The 14,833-nt window shown below is 34.8% G+C and overlaps 1 protein-coding gene across 10 annotated transcripts in view; it reads left to right on the top strand.

Moving 5' to 3' along the window:
* LOC136036241 (uncharacterized) overlaps nt 1-14,833 on the top strand; it is a gene marked incomplete at its 5' end in the record, with an annotated part of 165,865 nt that overhangs the window by 62,884 nt on the left and 88,148 nt on the right. For all 10 annotated transcript variants that reach the window (XR_010619673.1, XR_010619672.1, XM_065718349.1 and 7 more), the window contains 1 exon segment: nt 7,982-8,103. Coding sequence is in view for 8 of the 10 variants with exons in the window: in XM_065718349.1 (XP_065574421.1) it covers nt 7,982-8,103 (122 nt within the window).

Here is a 14,833-nt window from a genome sequence, read left to right as displayed (position 1 = left end):
CAGTTCGTGGGAACGAAATGTAGTAAGGAGCGACCCGGCTCAATAGTAACAGAAACTCTAAAAAACAGAATTTTTATAACAATAGTTGCATCAAAGAATCGAATTTTAATGCTGATTTTAAATATATAAATTTTATCAGATTTACCCATCAAAAGTTACGAGCCTGTGAAAATTTGCCTTATTTTAGAAAATAGGATGAAACACCCCCTAAAAGTCATAGAATCTTAACAAAACCACACCACCAGATTCAGCGTATCAGAGAACCCTACAGTAGAAGTTTCAATCTCGTATCTACAAAATTGTGAAATTTTGTATTTTTTGCCACAAGACAGATCACGGATGCGTTTTTATTTGTTTTTTTGTTTTTATGGCACTTGGTATTAACCAAGTGACATATAGCGATCGCAAATTCTGTCGGTCTGTCTGTCTGTCCCGGTTTTGTTACTTCAGGCACTTCCAGGCAAGCTAGGACGATGAAACTTTTAGAAAATTAGAAATTAGAAAAACTGAAAAATTAGAAAAATGAGGTATTTTTAACTTACGAAGGAGTAATCGGATTTTAATGAAATTTGATGTTTCGAAGGATATCATGTCTCAGTGCTCTTATATTAAATTTCAACCTTATCCGGTGAAGGGGATGTTGGGGTGGGACCTAAACTCTTGGAAAATGCTTAGAGTGGAGGGATCAGGATGAAACTTGGTGGGAAAAATAAGCACAAGTCCTAGATACGGTGTTGACATAACCGGAACGAATCTGCTCTCTTTGGGGGGTTGGGGGAGGTTAATTTTAAAAATTAGAAAAAATGAGTTATTTTTAACTTGCGAAAGAGTGATCATATATTTATGAAAGATCATATTTAGAACTTAGATCTCTTATTTTTTATCCCGCCCGGGTCCAGTGTCATTAGGGGGGGGGGGATCTTGGAAAAGGCTTAAAGCGGGGAGATCAGGACGAAACTTGGTGAAAAGAATAAGCACAAGTCCAAGATAGGTGACTGACATAACCGGGCCGGATCCGCTCTCTTTGGTGGAGTTGGGGGGGGGGGGGGAGTAATTCGGAAAAATTAGAAAAAATTAGGTATTTGTAACTTAGGAACGGGTGATCAGATCTTAATGAAATTTGATATCTAGAATAGTCTTGTGCTTTAAAACTCTAATTTTAAATCCCGACCAGATCCATGATAATGAAGGGAGTTGGAGGGGGAATTTTTGGAAAACGTGAAATCGAGATATCTTACGAATGGGTGATCGGATCTCAATGAAACTTGATATATAGAAGAATCTTATGTCTCAGATGCTCCATTTTCAATTCGAATCGTATCCGAGGACATAGAGGGTTGGAGGGGGGAAACAGGAATCTTGGAAACCGGAAATCTTGGAAAACGCTTAGAGTGGAGATATCGGGATGAAACTTGATGGGCAGAATAAGCACAAGTTATAGATACGAGATTGACATAATTGGTACGGATCCGTTCTCTTTGGGGGAGCTGGGGGTTTTTAATTTGAAAAAGTTAGAAAAATTGAGGTATTTGTAACTTAAGAACGGGTGACCGGATCTTAATGAAATTTGATATTTAGAAGGAACTCATGTCTCAGAGCTCTTATTTCAAATCCCGACCAGATCTGTTGACCTTGAGGGGAACTGGAGGGGGAGACCAGAAATCTTGGAAAATGCTTATAAATGTCGTAGATACGTGACTGACGTAACCGGAGTGGATCCGCTCTCTTTGGGGGAGTTAGATGGTGGGGTTCAGTGCTTTGGCGAGTTTGATACTTCTGGACGTGCTAGCACGATGAAAATTGGTAGGCGTGTCAGGGAGCTGTACAAATTGACTTGATAAAGTCGTTTTCCCGGATTCGAACATCTGGGGGGGGGGCTAAAGGGAGAGGAAAAATTAGAAAAATTGAGGTATTTTTAACTTGCGAGTGGGTGATCGGATCTTAATGAATTTTGATATTTAGAAGGACCTCGTGACTCAGAGCTCTTATGTTAAATCCCGACCGGCATTAAGCCTCTGATTATCCTTTTAAAGCAATCTATTGATTCTTAGAATTTTGCTAGAGCTCATACCATGTGAGCTCTTGGCTCTTGGCTCTTCCAACCTTGTGACAAGTGCCATATGAGCTCTTAGCTCTTGTTTATTTTTCCTCAGGGGCGGTCGTATCGACCCAATGGTCCTAGAATGTCGCGAGAGAGCTCATTCTAACGGAAATTAAAAGCTCTATTGCCCTTTTAAGTGACCAAAAAAGCTGGAAGGCACCTAGGCCCCCTCCCACGCTCATTTTTTCCCAAAGTCACCGGACCCAAATTCTGCGATAGCCATTTTATTCAGCATAGTCGAAAAACCTTATAGCTGTGTCTTTGGGGACGACTTACTCCCCCACAGTCCCCGTGGGAGGGGCTGCAAGTTATAAACTTTGACCAGTGTTCACATATAGTAATGGTTATTGGGAAGTGCACAGACGCTTTCAGTGGGATTTTTTTGGTTGGGGGGAGGGGTTTATGTGGGGAGAACATTCCGTGGAGGAACTCGTTCTGGAAAAAATGTCCATTAAGGGGGCGCAGGATTTTTTAGCATTTTTTGAAAAAAAACAATGAAAAAATAAATATGAAAAAGTTTTTTTCAACTGAAAGTAAGGAGCCGCATTAAAACTTAAAACGAACAGAAATTATTACGCATATGAGGGATTCACCTCCTCCTAATAACTCGCTCTTTACGCTAAAGTAATTTTATTAATTTCAACTATTTATTCTACGGCCTTTGTGATTCAGGGGTCATTCTTAAGGAATTGGAACATAATTTAAGCTTTAATGTAAAGAGAGAGGTATTGACGAGGGGGTGAATCCCCTGACATACGTAATAAAAACATACGAATATAGAAGTTCGTTATCTAAGTTAATTTGTAAGTTACGTATATTTTTACTAGTAATAACGTTCGTAAAAAATTATAAGTTCTAGTTGCCTTTTTAAATAACCAAAAAACTGGAGGGTAACTAGGCCTACTCGCGCGTTCCTTTTTTCTGTAAATCGTCCGATTAAAACTATGAGAAAGCCATTTAGCAAAAAAATAAATGAATATTCAAATTTTGTTTTAATTATTCATGTGCGGAGAGCCAAAATCGAAACATGCATTAATTCAAAAACGTTCGGAAATTAAATAGAAAAAAACAAGTTTTTTTCTAACTGAAAGTAAGGAGCGACATAAAAACTTAACACGAACAGAAATTACTCCGTATATGAAAGGGACTGTTCCGTCCTCAATGCCCCGCTCTTTACGCTAAAGTTTTTTTTTACTGTTTTAAAAAGTAGAGTTGAGAGAAAGAATCAAACTTTAGCGCAAAGAGCGGGGCGTTCAGGAGGGAACAGCCCCTTTTATATACGGAGTAATTTCTGTTCGGTTTAAGTCTTAATGTCACTCCTAACTTTCAGTTAAAGAAAACTTGTTTTTTTTTATTTAGTTCTTAAAGGATTGAAACAAAAGGTTAAACTTTATCGTAAAGAGTGGGGTATTGAGGAGGGGGCAGCTCCCTCAGATACGGAATAATTTCTGTTCGTTTCAAGTATTAATGTTGCTCCTTAGTTTGAGTAGAAAAAACAGTGTTTTTTTAATTGAATTTCTGAGCGTTTTTCAAATAATCCGAGGAAGTCCTCCCCCTCCGTTGTCTTAAAAAAAAAAACTTTTAAAAAGCACCTCTTCCCCTCATTGCAAATTTTTTGCTAGGAAGACCAATCGCCGCTCTCTCCTACCTATTAAATGTGACATACTTCATGGCGTGGGACATGTAAATACACAAAAAATTGGCGTAACTTAATTTGAAATGATCATTTAAGAATGATGCTGATTGGGTAACATGATAAGCAAATTTATTAAAGCTAATGTATTAGTTAAAGTGAGATACAAGGCCGTTACCAGGGTTTTGTTGGGGGTGTTATTTTCACGGGAAGGTTACAACAAAAAAATATAAAAAATACGCATCAAAAATAAGCTCAGATACATTTTTGTTACGTATTTACGAGTCGGACAAAATCTCGAGGGGGTGATCAAACTCCCAACCCCCCCTAGATACGGCCTTGTTCAGATATTTACGCTAATTAAAAAAAAAAAAAATTATTTTTACTAGAAAGGTGTCTAGCTAGTAACATTCTTGGCTCAATTGAAAAAAGCGAGCCTTTTTGTCTGCAGTTGCCAACAGGTCAAAATGATATCATGTTCTTACCTTTTCGTTTATTTAACGTGGGACAACATCACTAAATGTTTATTTAATTAATTGGCCCAAACAAAGAAGATAAATGTTTCGTTCTGATTAATTTATGCTAGAAATTTCTGTGTTTTTAAAATATCATTTTGAAAGGGATCTTGGCATGAAGTGTAGCTCTTTGCTGGCTAGCATGATTGTGTTTGTTTTCTTATGTATGCTATGAAAAAAATAATGTGAAAATACGGATATAAAAAATACGAATAAAAAGAAAAAAGAAAAAGTGTGACAGACAAAAAGAAATTGTTGAAATTCCAACAGTCTAAATTTCGTGGAGTTATTAGGAAAAGGATGTTTTCAGGAAAAGTCATTTTGTTGGATGCAGTCGTGACAATTCATGAAAATGTTGGGGGGAGGGTCACAATTTATTTTCGACATTAAGGGAGGGGGCTTTTTTTATTCTGTTCAATGAAAATACCAAAAAAGTTATGTTTTCATAAAAGAAAAGGTAGATTTAGAAATCTAGGGGGATGAATCTGTGGGAGAAAAAGGCCTTACACACAAACACAATAGATGCTACAGGCTGGCTGGCATGATTACGTTTGCAAAAAGTATTAAAGTATAATAGAAAAGAAAAATAATTGAATTTCCAATAGTCTAAATTTCACAAAATTATTGGGTAAAGGATCTTGTCATAAATTAGATTAAAAAAAAAACTTTTTTCAACTGAAAGCAAGGAACAACATTAAAACTTAGAAATAACTACAATTATTCCGTGTGTAAGGTATGCTGCCTCTTCTTCAACCTTGTTCTTTGCGCTAAAACTTCTTAAAGAGTTCTTTAAGAATACTTCTTATTTAATTTCAATGGCGCTTGTGTTTGAGCAGTCTTTCTTAAAGAATTGTGACAAAAAGGAAAATTTTAGCTAGGTTGGAGGATGGGATAGCCTGAGGATGTCCCTAGAGAGCAAGGGTAGAGGGAGGGAGAGCAAAAAGGCAAAATTTAGCCAGGGTGGAGGAAGGGACAGCCTGAGGCTGTCCCTATAGAGCAAGGGTTGAGAGGGACAGCCCCCCTCATATATGGAATAATTTCTGTTCGTTCAAAGTTTTAATGTTGCTACTTGCTGTGAGCTGAAAAAACTTCTTTTCTGCTAAATTTGGTTTTTAGTCGTTTTTCAAATCATGATAGGAACCCTCCTCCTCCTGTGTAAAAAGCTCGAAGCCTCTATAGTAGGTCTGTCTGATATAGTTAATTTGATATTGTGATTTTCATTAAGATTGTTGGGGTATTCTCCCTCTTTTTCGAAAATCAGGTAATTTTCTCAAGTTCGTAGCTTTCAATGAGTGCTGTAAAACTTAATGAATTTTATATATTTGGAATCAGAATAAACATTTATCTGTATGTATTTGCAAAAAAAAAAAAAAAAAAATGAAGAAGCCACAAAAAATAATGTGGAAACATGGATATAATAAAAATATACTAATAGAAATAAAAAAGAAGAAAAGAGAATGACAGTATGACAGAAAAAAGAAAAGGAGTAAATTTCCAAGAGTCTGAATTTCATCAAGTTTTTCGGAAGGTTAACTACCTGCAACTATAATATGACTTTGACTTCAAATAAATATAGTTTGAAGTCCAAAAAAATGAGATTCAAGAGGCATACGTGCAAATAAATTATTTCCTAGATTTGAAGATAAGGCAAAACAATTACGGTACCAAAATTTTGTTGTCTACATTTTGAAATGAAACATATTTTGTAAAAAAAAGAAGAAATTTTTAGCACTTTGTGAACAAGATAAAATACGGAAAAACGAATTGAACAAATGAAAAGGCCGGGCTAAATCTAATGTAAAATAATGTGCTAACTACCTGCGACTATAATATGACTTTGACTTCAAATAAATATAGTTTGAAGTCCAGACAGATGAGATTCAAGAGGCATATGTGCAAATAAGTTATTTCCTAGATGTTGAAGATAAGGCAAAAACAATTACGGTACCAAAATTTTGTTGTCTACATTTTGAAATGAAAAATATTTTGTTAAAAAAAAGAAATTTTTAGCACTTTGAGAACAAGATAAAATACGGGAAAACAAATTGAACAAATGGAAAGGCCGGGCTAAATCTAATGTAAAATAATGTGCTAACTACCTCCCACTATAATATGGCTTTTGACTTCAAATGAATATAGTTTGAATTCCAAACAAATGAGATTCAAGAGGCATACGTTTTAAAAAAGCATAGCCTCACGAGATTTTAAAACTTCCATATAAACAGTACAGCCATCTAATTTCTAATTATTCTGAAGTAGATATTATCGGCAAGACCTCTACCAGAGCCACCCAACAAAGGCAAAAATGTGTGAACAAAATTTGGGGGGAAATTTTTTTTCCAAGAAATGGTGATGGCTCTTTCACTTTATGCTCTAGAACCCTTCACACGAGCATGACTTCAAATTATGAGCCACGTTATGTAATCGTAGGGAGCAAGTTTTGTCCAGTAGGCATTTGGCGTCGCTTAGGTTTACATTACGTTGTTAAAAAGTCAATAGAGCAGCAACAAAATGGAATTTCTGGACAATCAGATTAAATTAAGTACATAGTATGAATGCCGCCTAATGCATTTTTATTCTCAAAAACATACTGAAGTTTTTTGTTCCACCAGCAAGATGAGACAAAGAGAAACATTTTTTCTGAATTTTTCTTCTCTGGTTGATATAAGAATTTACAATACATTATTTTGCATTAAAAAAAGAAAAAAATGTTTTGAATCGGAAAAATCAAAACTTGATTTTTTTTTTTTTTTACAAAATATGTTTCATTTCAAAATGTAGACAACAAAATTTTGGTACCGTAATTGTTTTTGCCTTATCTTCAACATCTAGGAAATAACTTATTTCCACGTATGTCTCTTGAATCTCAGTTGTTTGGACTTCAAACTATATTTATTTGAAGTCAAAGTCATATTATAGTTGCAGGTAGTTGGCACATTATTTTACACTAGATTTAGCCCGGCCTTTTCATTTGTTCAATTCGTTTTCCGTATTTTATCTTGCTCTCAAAGTGCTAAAAATTTCTTCTTTTTTTTTACAAAATATGTTTCATTTCAAAATGTAGACAGCGAAATTTTGGTACCGTAGTTGTTTTTGCCTATCTTCAACATCTAGGAAATAATTTATTTGCACGTATGCATCTTGAATCTCATTTGTTGGGAATTCAAACTATATTTATTTGAAGTCAAAGTTATATTATAGTTTCTGGTAATTAGCACATTATTTTACATTAGATTTAGCCCAGCCTTTTCATTTGTTCAATACGTTTTCCCGTATTTTATCTTGTTCTTAAAGTGCTAACAATTTTCATTTTTGTTTCTACAAAATATGTCTCATTGTAAAATGTAGACAACGAAATTTTGGTACTGTGACTGTTTTTTGACATCTAGGAAATTAGTTATTTGCACAAATAACTAGTTGTTAATAATATTCTAGACTTGAAATGTATTTTTCTAGTTATTCGTTTTTGGATTTTTATTTTATTTTTGACTGTAACATAGCGCCTTTTTTATTTTTGCAGCTCATTTTGCAATGAAACTGCGAAAATTGTCGTCTAAAAGAGAATATGTTTTATTAAGTGTCCAGTTTTTTTACTTTTTTGGTACTAGTCGTTATTTTTGGAAAATGTTTCTGTGTTATGCCTCAAAATCAATCCGCTAAAAAAAAGAAAAAAAAAGAAAAACAGATCAAAAAGGCTTCTGAATTACTCAATTATTTATCTGTATTTTTTAGTTTCTGATGGCAATGGTCCTCAAACCGACGAACAAGCTAGATCGTTGCTCAACAAGTTTCTGGGAGCCCAAATTATACTCCAAGGAGTCGAACCCATTCTTCAAGCCAATGGGAACAGTCAGGTTAGAAAAATATTTTCAACTGTTTTGGCCGGAAAAAGATGACATAAATTGAAGAACGGACCTTGTAACGGATGGGGAGGGGGGTGTTGCCCTTAAAAGTAGATTTTGGAATTGTGCTGATTAGCAAGAAGTGTACAAAAATGAAAACAAGAACGAGAGACAGGGACATGCTTAAGGGACAAAATCTTAACCTCAGGATACTTGTGTTCAAGCCTGTATCCAGGGGAGGGTGCCGGGGTTTGAATCAAATTTCTATCTGGCCCCTAGAAAAGTAAAAAAATACATATAAACAATTTTTTATGGGTTTTAATGTGTTTTTTTTATAAAACTCCTTCCCTGAAAAAGAATACTCCCCCCCTAAAGCTCCCTCCCAGGATCTAAAGTCTTGGACATACCCTTTCTCACGACACAAAGAATCCTAAATATTGCAGTAAACCAAGTATTTTTTTTTTATTTTGCTGGTCACTGGTTATTTGGTTTGGTCGCTGGTTATTTAGCTCCTTTCTGTGTGAGGACAAGGGTTCAAGTCCTGATGTCGTTGTTTATTTTGTTTGGAACGGGAGTCAGTGGCATAACTCTATAAGCTCAGCCAGTAGACCCAGTTTTTAATGGGTATCTTGGGTGCGTGAAAGAACAAGATGTCCCCCCCCCCCTTGCACTTTCTGGCTGAAGGGCCATGCAACGGAGATCAGCAGCACCAGTAAGGACTATAAGAACCATTACCATATTCTTTTTTCCTTTCGTCTCCTTTTCCTCTTTCCCTAGACTGAAGTTCTGGATGCGCTGAAGATTGGAGCTAGAACAAATGTAGGAGTTTTAAAATCTTCAGCTTGATAAATCAAACCATCCCCAACCTTTTTCATAAATTTAGAAGTTTCCTTCACTCTATTTCCGACCCTCATTCATTCAATTGTGTGAACGCCCTGTCTCCAACACCCTTTGGTTGACAGTGCCATTGCTATGTTTGAAACTGCTATGTTTGCAAACGCTCTGTCTCCAACTTGCTTTAGGCAAGATCGCAGTAAAATTGTCCTAAATCAAAACAAACTGAGTGGATATTTCACAAATGGTGTTTGATTTCCGCAAAAGCTGGCAGGTCTAATTTTTAATTTCCCAATAATCTTTTTTTTTAAAGTCAGAAGCTGGAGAATTTTCCGGCAAACAAGTCGATTCAACATTTAAGTTGAATCACTCCAAAATATAGGTGGTGTCAGCCACGTACTTAGGGATGTGTTTTGAAATTTGTCAGACACCTTGTTCTGGGAAGGTGTTTTTAAAAAATAATAGCTAAATTATACAGGTAACACAGACAGTTATAGGTACAAATCCTGACGTTTCAGAAAGGGTAAGGGTGTGTAAGTCCCCAGGCCACGTACGTTCGCTACTATCATAGCTCTACGCCAAGGAGCCTTCATCAAGTGGCTATTCGTTACAATCAATTAGTAGCAGTAATAATGATGTGGTCTTGCCTTGCTCCGGTAATCTGAAAGATGCTATGTTACAAATATTATTTCAAATGAGCGGATATAAAACCTAGAAAAAAAAATGAAAGATCTATCAACTTCTTGCACGTCCTTGTTTGACTCAGTAAGGTACATAGCTGCTTATGGAAGCTCAGAGACGAAACAACGTTGATTTTCCTGCAAAAATTATGTGCCTTGCGATGATTAGCTGAAGTGGTTCAGCATCAGTAATACTCTTCCAAGGAGGCTAATATCTTTCATTCTTCTTTATACTCTTCTTATTGCGTTTTTGTTATGTACAGATGGTAACAATAAATTAAAAGCATTAATAGTTTATCCCTATTCCTCCCAAGTAGGGCATTAAGCTTTGTGGAGGGAGAAAGTAGCATTTTCACAATTTTTTCTTATACTTCTGTGATGTATTACCTTGTTTATTTTTATATGTTTTCTCATAACTTTTATCTCCATCTTGCAATTACATATAATTTAGGCTTTATGTCCTGTTTTTTGTGCTCCCTTGATGGTGTTCTGTTTTTTATCTGTAATTGGTTTTTTATTTCCTTGCACTATTCTCCCCTTTTTCTTCTGTTTTCTTTTTAGGTCCTCACAAGCTACGCTTTCTCAAGTTATGTCTTGTGCATACTTTTATTCTAATAAATGAATGAAAAAAAAGAAATGAAAATTAAACAAAATGACTAAATGAAGATAAAGTGAAGGGGAAAAAAGGGGAAGTGATCTAAGTGCTATTATCCATTAAAATGAACGTAATATAAGGTTTAAAGCCAGTCTAATTATTGCCCTGATAAAAATAAGTTAGAGTTAAATAATTTAAAATAAAATTCGACGAAATTGCCTTTATAAAATAAGATTAGGATACTGAAATTAGATTAGCTTCGTTTCACAGGTGTTGACTCTGTACTAACTCATGGTATGTATTGGTATGTGTTTATGGCGTACCTTGGGCTATTATATGTGAGGCACCATAATGTATGACACATTATATATAAAGCATCTACCTCATTATTATGAACACAGAGAATCGGTGAGTTTACTTAAGTTTATATGAGGGTTCTATCTTATCATTCCCTCCCGAGCCACTCTATGTTTAATGTTGGAGCTTATTGAGCAAATATTAATGATATCTAAAGGAAAGGGGCAGATTTAATTTCTCCCTTCCTTCCCGGAAGACCTAAAATATAGCACGATTGTTAAATATTGTGAAACTTAGAAAAAAATATACCTTCTCTAATAGAAAAATTTCAGGCCTGCCCCCTCCTCCTCTGGGAAAGTTGATCGGGCTCAAATTGAAGTCATAAAATTATTTATCCACCTGTATAGCAATGTATTTCTTTTTTAGAAAAAAAGTTTTGCTTTTTTTAGTAATGTAGGAGATTTCTAATTCCTTGAACGAAATAATAAAATATTTCGGAAACGGAATGCATCCGGTTTGAAATCATCGAAAGTGTTTGTATTCTCCAGTTCCAAAAATATGCTCTCTCCCTGACGTATCGGAATTCTTATGGGTTAATTAATGAGAAAACAGTTATGCTTGAAAGACTTTTAAATTCTCTGCCTTAACACGAGATACTCTTAGGAATGACGCGAGTCTTATTCGATAATTACCCAGAAACGGAGTTGAACACTTAAGACGTAGAATTTATTTAGAAAGAACCCTCAGATTTGTGTTAATTTCTGTCTTGTTTGGATCAGTTTTTTTCGGTTGGTGAATGTCAAACATTTTTGTTTTGGTAGGAGCATAATATAGGGCTGGTTTTGAACGGCTGTAAGTTGCAAATTAAGTTATTTTTAAGGTGTTTTCTTAATAATAAGATCAGCTAAACTCAGCCCCTCTTGAAATGTTCTATTTGGCTTTTGCATGATGTTGGCAATACATTTTTCCTCAATTTACCATAAATAAGCACAAAATTGAAGAAATTATAAAATTAGAAAACAAAAAAAAACCTTGGCTTAATTATAAAGAAGCTTCAGTGTCTAGCTCTTTCTTATTCATATCAATGATCTATAATGTGAAACATTAAAAATTGTGTAGATATTAATTGTGTATCTATAGTACCGAGGAGAAGTTAAATAGTAAATTTCAAATTTTTTTAAGGTACATTTTATGGTTCAAAATACGGTAAACCAAACTCTGTCCCCTTCTACGGTTTTAATTGGCTCTTGTTCGATTTTGAAAATAAGCCTCCTCTTCAAAAAGGACTGAACCCTTGAGAAATATATTTTCACCCTTGATGTAACTATGAAGGGTCTCAGTGTCAACTTCTTTCTTGTTCCGTTACTGTGCTTTCTCCCAAAAAATTTCAATTATCATTTTGGAAAAAACTGCAAATAAAAAAAATATAAAAAATAGGAAGGAGTAGATCAAGAAAGCTGCCCATTTTAGTTTTTTTTTCAGTTTTTTAAGACATTTTACTGCTTTTCCTCAATTAAAAAATTAATCGCTTACAAAAAATAATTGGACTATTAGGAACTATTTTTTTATGGATGGGGGTGTAAAATGTGTTATTATAGCAAAAACAGCCAACATAAACGGTGTTCACGGAAAATTGAAAAAAAGGTTTTCTTTTTTTTGGGGGGGGGGGTCATACCGCGGGTTATGCTCCTGAGGCTAAATCCTAATTTGTATAATATATTCCTTTTGACATACAATTTTAGCTATTGAAAAAGCGAGTTAATCCTTGCAATAAATCTTAAAAGCTATTAAAATGTGTGGATTTTACCGGTTAAGATTTTTTTTGGGGGGGAGGGAAAGGGTAAAATGTGTTATAATCCCAAAATAGCTAAAACAAATGGCGTTTATGAAACATCAAAGAAATACGACGTTTTTTTTTGGGGGGGGGGGCTCATACTGTGGGTTATGTTGCTGTACATGCCTTAGGTTATAATCTTAACTGGATAAGACATTTCCTTTGATATACAATTTAAGCTATTGAAAAGCGAGCAAAACCTTAGACTAAATCCTAAAACTTATTAAAATATGCAGAGTTTATTTAACAATATCCCCAAAAATACGATGCAACCGTGGTTTTTCATGATTTTGAATCTGGTTGTATCTCTGCAATAGTTTTGAACGTATAGACTCAGTCAGTTTTCAAACTTTTTTTTTTTTCAACTTCGTCTTTTAGAGCGGTAGTTCACAAGTTATGTGCCATGACACGAAACCATGCCGCAAATACCGAAATTGAATAAGAGAAGCTTCAAAAGCAATTAAGAGTTCTACCACATACTTAAGCGAGTCTTGAGTACTTAAGCGGTCCATACTTAAGCGAGATAGTTAACCTAACTCTTTTCAACGTTAAAAACAAAAAAAAAGTCTATATGTAACATTAATTTTAAATAAGGGTATGTTTTTTTTCGGTCTGACATATTAGTCATGACACATAAGCCAATGCTTAACAACTTCAATTTTATCTTTTGGATTAAAATTGCAACTATTAAAACTGAATTATATTTTCAACAAAAAAACTTCCATTTTTATCGTAAATTTTTTTTAACTTTATTATATATTTGACTTTGACGAATTCATGCCTCAGTTGTCATCTTTAGTCATTTATAACCTATTTTTGACACTATCAAGCGTTTAAATGTCTTAATGTATTCTGGGGAAAAAGAAGTTTTAGATCCACTGCCTTAGAGAGCCAAATCAAACAGTCCGTGGTAACAAACTGTAAGTAAGGAGCGACCCGGCTCAATAGTAAACGATACTCTAAAACTCGGAATTTTGATGCTAAAAGATACATCAAAAGAATTGGATTTTTATGCTGATTTTAAATATATAAGTTTCATCAAATTTAATCTTTGTCATTAAAAGTTACGAGCCTGAGAAAATTTACCTTATTTTGGAAAATAGGGGGAAACACCCCCTAAAAGTAATAGAATCTTAACAAAAATCACATCATCGTATTCAGCGTATCAGAGGACCGTATAGCAAAAATTTCAAGCTTCTATCTACAAAAATGTGGAATTTCGTATTTTTTGCCACAAGACAGATCACGGGTGCGTGTTTATTTGTTTTTTTTTTTTCTTTTTCCCAGGGGTCATCGTATCGACCAAGTGGTCCTAGAATGTCGCAAGAGGGCTTATTCTAATGGAAATGAAAAGTTCTAGTGCCCTTTTTAAGTGACCAAAAAATTGGAGGGCACCTAGGCCCCCTCCCACGCTCATTTTTTCCCAGAGTCAACGGATCAAACTTTTGAGATAGCCATTTTGTTCCGCATAGTCAAAAACCATAATAACTATGTCTTTGGGGACGACTTACTCCCCCACAGTCCCTGGGGGAGGGGCTGCAGGTTGCAAACTTTGACCAGTGTTTATATACAGTAATGGTTATTGGGAAGTGTACAGACGTTTTCAGGGGGATTCTTTTGGTTTGGGGGGTTGGGTTGAGGGGAGGGGGCTATGTGGGAGGATCTTTCCTTGGAGGAATATGTCATGGGGGAAGAGAAACTCAATGAAAAGGGCACAGGATTTTCTAGCATTAATATAAAAAAAAAACAATGAAAAAATAAACATGAAAAAGTTTTTTCAATTGAAAGTAAGGAGTAGCATTAAAACTTAAAACGAACAGAGATTATTAAGCATATGAGGGGTACTAAAAATACTTTAGCATAAAGAGCGAGGTATTTGGGAGGAGATAAATACATCGCTCTTTATGCTAAAGTATTTTTAGTAATTTCAACTACTTATTCTACGGCCTTTCTGATTCAGGGGTCATTCTTAAAGAATTGGGACAAAACTTAAGATTTAGTATAAAGAGCAAGGTATTAACGAGGGGACAAACCCCCTCATATACATAAAAAAATATAAGGATATAAAAGTTTGTTATGTAAGTTAATTCTTAAGTTACGTATATTTTTTACTAATAAAAACGTTCGTTAAAAATTAAAAGTTCTAGTTACCTTTTTAAGTAACCGAAAAATTGGAGGGAAACTACGCTTCCTTCCCCACCCCTTATTTCTCACAATCGTCTGATCAAAATTAAGAGAAAGCCATTTAGCCAAAAAAAGAATTAGTATGCAAATTTCATTTTAGTAATTTATGTGCGGAGAGCCAAAATCAGACATGCATTAATTCAAAAACGTTCAGAAATTAAATAAAAAAAACTAGTTTTTATAACTGAAAGTAAGGAGCGACATTAAAACATAAAACGAACAGAAATTACTCCGTATATGAAATGGGTTTTCCCCTCCGCAATCCCTCGCTCTTTACGCTAAAGTTTGACTCTTTGCCACAATTTTAATTTTTAAAAC

Source organism: Artemia franciscana, chromosome 15 (genome assembly GCF_032884065.1).
Source record: "Artemia franciscana chromosome 15, ASM3288406v1, whole genome shotgun sequence".
NCBI lineage: Eukaryota > Metazoa > Arthropoda > Branchiopoda > Anostraca > Artemiidae > Artemia > Artemia franciscana.
The sequence above is the reverse complement of the archived record's forward strand: the minus strand, read 5'-3'. Positions and strand labels throughout refer to the sequence as shown.